General features: G+C 31.9%; 1 protein-coding gene across 1 annotated transcript; it reads left to right on the top strand.

The window, feature by feature from the left end:
- The first annotated feature begins 2,113 nt into the window (after positions 1–2,113).
- LOC142224464 (uncharacterized) lies at positions 2,114–3,958 on the top strand. The gene has a single exon (XM_075294236.1). It carries the CDS (start codon positions 2,114–2,116, stop codon positions 3,956–3,958), a length of 1,845 nt encoding a protein of 614 aa, XP_075150351.1.
- The last annotated feature ends 601 nt before the right edge of the window (positions 3,959–4,559 follow it).

Here is a 4,559-nt window from a genome sequence, read left to right as displayed (position 1 = left end):
AATTGATCCACATCGGTCCATAATTATATATAGCCCCCATATAAACCGATCCCCAGATTTGGCTTGCGGAGCCTCAAAGATAAGCAAATTTCATCCGATCCGGCTGAAATTTGGTACATGATGTTAGTATATGGTCTGTAACAACCATGCAAAAATTGGTCCACATCGGTCCATAATTATATATAGCCACCATATAAACCGATCCCCAGATTTGGCTTGCGGAGCCTCAAAGAGAAGCAAATTTCATCCGATCCGGCTGAAATTTGGTACATGATGTTGGTATATGGTCTCTAACAACCATGCAAAAATTGGTCCACATCGGTCCATAATTATATATAGCCCCCATATAAACCGATCCCCAGATTTGGCTTGCGAAGTCTCCAAGAGAAGCAAATTTCATCCAATACGGTTGTAATTTTGAACATGGTGTTAGTATATGATCTTTAACAACCGTGCCAGAATTGGTCCATATCGGTCCATAATTATATATAGCCCCCATATAAAACGTTCTCCAGATTTGACCTCCGGAGCCTCTTGGAGGAGCAAAATTCATCCGATCCGTTTCAAATTAGGAACGTGGTGTTAGTATATGGTCGCTAACAACCATACCAAAATTAGTCCAATCACACAAAAATTGGTCCATATCGGTTCATAATCATGGTTGCCACTAGAGCCAAAAATAATCTACCAAAATTTTATTTATATAGAAAATTTTGTCAAAATTTTATTTCTATAGAAAATTTTGTCAAAATTTTATTTCTAGAGAAAATTTTGTTAAAATTTTATTCGGTTCATAATAAAATTTTCATAATTGTCAAAATTTTATTTCTATAGAAAATTTTGTCAAAATTTTATTTCTATAGAAAATTTTATTCAAATTATATTCGGTTCATAATCATGGTTGCCACTCGAGCCAAAAACAAATCTACCAAGATTTTATTTCTATAGAATATTTTGTCAAAAGTTTATTTCTATAGAAAATTTTGTTAACATTTTATTTCTGTAGAAATTTTTGTCAAAATTTTCTTTCTATAGAAAATTTTGTCAAAATTTTTATTTCTATAGAAAATTTTGTGAAAATTTTATTTCTGTAGAAAATTTTTGGAAAATTTTATTTCTGTACAAAATTTTTGGAAAATTTTATTTCAGTAGAAAATTTTTGGAAAATTTTATTTCTGTACAAAATTTTTAGAAAATTTTATTTCTATCGATAATTTTTGGAAAATTTTATTTCTGTACAAAATTTTTGGAAAATTTTTTTTCTATAGAAAATTTTTGGAAAATTTTTATTTGTTTAATGTATACCCCGTATGGACTAACTTACAATTTAGAAGACGGTGTTAAGAAGTTTTAAGATACCTTGCCATCGGCAAATGTTACCGCAACCCAAGTAATTCCATTGTGGATGACAGTCTGTAGTAGAAGTTTCTACGCAATCCATGGTGGAGGGTACATAAGATTCGGCCAAACTTACGGCCGTATATACTGGTTTTAATTGACTTTGGTGATTGATGCACATACTTTTTTTTTCTGATTCAATCACGAAATTAATTGATCAAATAAATTTTTTAATTGAAATGTTTTACGTCACAGTCCATTAAAAATTTAATTGATCCAATTAAAAAATTAATTAATACTATTAATTTTTGTGATTGGTATTTGTTTCAATTAAAAAAATTGTTTAATCAATTAATTTCTTTTAATTGAATATTTTTTAAAACTCAAATAAAACTTTAATTGAAAAAATTTTCGTGAATTTTTTTTTCTGTGTACTATCATTTCGTTGATTGAAGACATTTCAATCAAAAATTAATTGGATCAATTCATTTCGTGATTGAAGACAAAATAGATTTTTTGTCTGTGATTGCAATTGAAAAATCATTCTCTTCGGTGTATGATTGAAGCTTATATGACTGCAATTACGGTTTCTTGTAGTGTAGTAAAATGGGAATAGTTAATTTCCTTTTAATATTCTATTGTACAAACAATTCGTTCGAAAGGAGATTTTATCTAAAATAAAACTATAATTATGACTATTATATTTTGTAATCGAAAGGCCTTTGGACTAGGTTATACAATTTTTTTTGATTATAACTGCATAAAGTCAGTAACAATGAAGCATTTGACCTTCAACATTTGGTTTATGGTTCTATTGATGACTATACAAAATCCTTCATTCTTATGGACTACAGCCATAGAAGAATCCTTAAAGGACTATAATAATGCCAACAAATATGGTGACTTTATTATGGATATATACCAAGAACAGAGTTTTGATTCCATTTTACTATTTTATCGCAATTGGCAAAGAGCTAATGATGATGATGATGATTATATGAAGATATTCCATGAACAATTGAGAATACCAATAATTTCTATTAACAATGACGGCAGACCATTTATTTATCATGATTTTTATAATTCGAATATTTTGGTAATTTTATTAATGAACTATGGAATGGATTTGAAATTATTGGAGACTACTGCTCAAGTTCTTAGCTATATAAGACAAAGTCGTATTATAATAATGGCCGAGAATATGGAAGATAAGGAGAATTTTCAAATGGAATTCCTAGAACTGTGTGAACAATATAAGATGACAAAAGTGTTTTTAATATTTTCTGAGGAGAATTTCCTAAAGAAATGCTTAACCCTCAAACCCTATCCCGATTATCATTGGCAGACTTGGTCTTCGAATCAAAACCAACATTTCTCGGACACCGTTAGACTTGATTTACACAACAAAACCCTGATAACCTATATCGATCAAACTTCAATTGGAAATTTAGTATTCATCGATGCACAAGGCCAAATTCAACTGAGAGGATTTGTAAGTAAATTGGTTCTACTGTTTGCCAAACGTCACAATGCCTCATTGGATTTACTGCAACCTTTAAAAATTGGCGATACCAGCCCTTTTCAACTGATCAATCAAATGACTATGGATAATCTAATTGATATACCTATGGGTTTATCCCCAATACCTCATACGAAAGCTCGTAATTCTACAGATTTTTATGATATCAATCAACTGCTGATCTTGGTTCCATTGGCCCAGCACCTAAGCACCCAAGAAATCTATGGAATTTTATTGAATGAATATTTCTTCATGTGTATAGTGGGCATAACCTTATTGGTATCCATACTACATGCGGCCATAGATTATTGGGCCTATGGAAGAGAACACAAGATCTCAACGCTTTGCAATATGCAGCTATTACCTGGTGTCTTGGGTCTATCGTTTCCCCTAAGGAGTACAAATCATTGGTTAACTCTTCGTATTCTATATCTGTTGGTGGGATTTGTGGGTCTATATATTGGTATTTTATTTGCTGCCAAAAATAATGCGAACTTCACAACGCCCCCAAGTCAACCAGAAATTCGCAATTTTAATGATCTACGGCAATCATCAGTTAAACTTTTATGTTCCGAAGCTGATTATGCACTTTTCGCCAATGTCAGCGATATCGTTAGAGACTCAATAATGTTTTCTAAAAATTTAACCTATATCCAGGAACAACGAATGTCCTTCAATCCTTCGTATTGTTATGGTGCCACAACGACTACCTATGATATTATCTGGAGGCAACAGATGTTTTGGTCACGTCCCACATTTCATATACCCAAAGATATGATCATTCTTGATTTACTACCTTGGGGTTATCTTTTACCCTATAATTCACCCTATAAAGAGCCCTTGAATCGTCTAATACATGACATACATTCGGCCGGTTTGGTAAAGGTTTGGCAAGATGAATTATTTTTTGATCTATTGCAATTGAAGCAGGTATCTATAGAAGATCGTAATCCATCACGTGGACCCAAAGAGCTTAAGGTTGGCGATTTATATTGGGTATGGATGATTGTTATCGTTGGTTTATCAAGTGGTTCATTGATATTTCTGTCGGAGTTGGGATTTTACTATTGTTATACGTCCCACAAAAAGGACTGTAAATAAACGTATTTTCTTAAACGTATTACAAGTTTGTTTGTGTTATACCCTCCACCATAGGTTAGGGGGTATATTCGAAATATATATATATATATATATATATACAATTGACACAATTTTGTATTAAAAACAAGTAAGGAAAGTCTAAAGTCGGGCGGGGCCGACTATATTACACCCTTCACCACTTTGTAAGTCCACATTTTCGATACCATATCAAATCCGTCCAATGTGTTGGATGCTATATGAATCCATACACATATTTTCTGTATATCTGAGCAGATCTGTACAGAGTTCTGCAATACTTATAGATTTTACATTTAAGTCGGCTAATGTGCTGAGGTGGAACACAATGTTAGTAAAAAAATATAGGAAACATTTAAATATGAACCAATTTTGAGGCAACTTCGCAAAAGTGTATTTATGATTTATCGGTCGATAGATGTGTAATAGAGTAGTAGGAAAATTTGAGTCCTTTTGATAAGTTTTCGACTTAGCAGTGGCGATTTGATAAGGAAAATGTAGGTATTTCGGCCAGTTTTGCCTAAATAGGAAAAACATATATATGAAATCTATATCGAAATCTGAACCGATTGCAATCAAATTTCAC

This window comes from Haematobia irritans, chromosome 2, assembly GCF_050003625.1.
Source record: "Haematobia irritans isolate KBUSLIRL chromosome 2, ASM5000362v1, whole genome shotgun sequence".
NCBI classification, from domain to species: domain Eukaryota; kingdom Metazoa; phylum Arthropoda; class Insecta; order Diptera; family Muscidae; genus Haematobia; species Haematobia irritans.
The sequence above is the reverse complement of the archived record's forward strand: the minus strand, read 5'-3'. Positions and strand labels throughout refer to the sequence as shown.

Bases quoted from the DNA above. Each gene is read 5' to 3' on its own strand.
- LOC142224464 (XM_075294236.1), top strand. From the start codon at position 2,114: ATGAAGCATTTGACCTTCAACATTTGGTTTATGGTTCTATTGATGACT.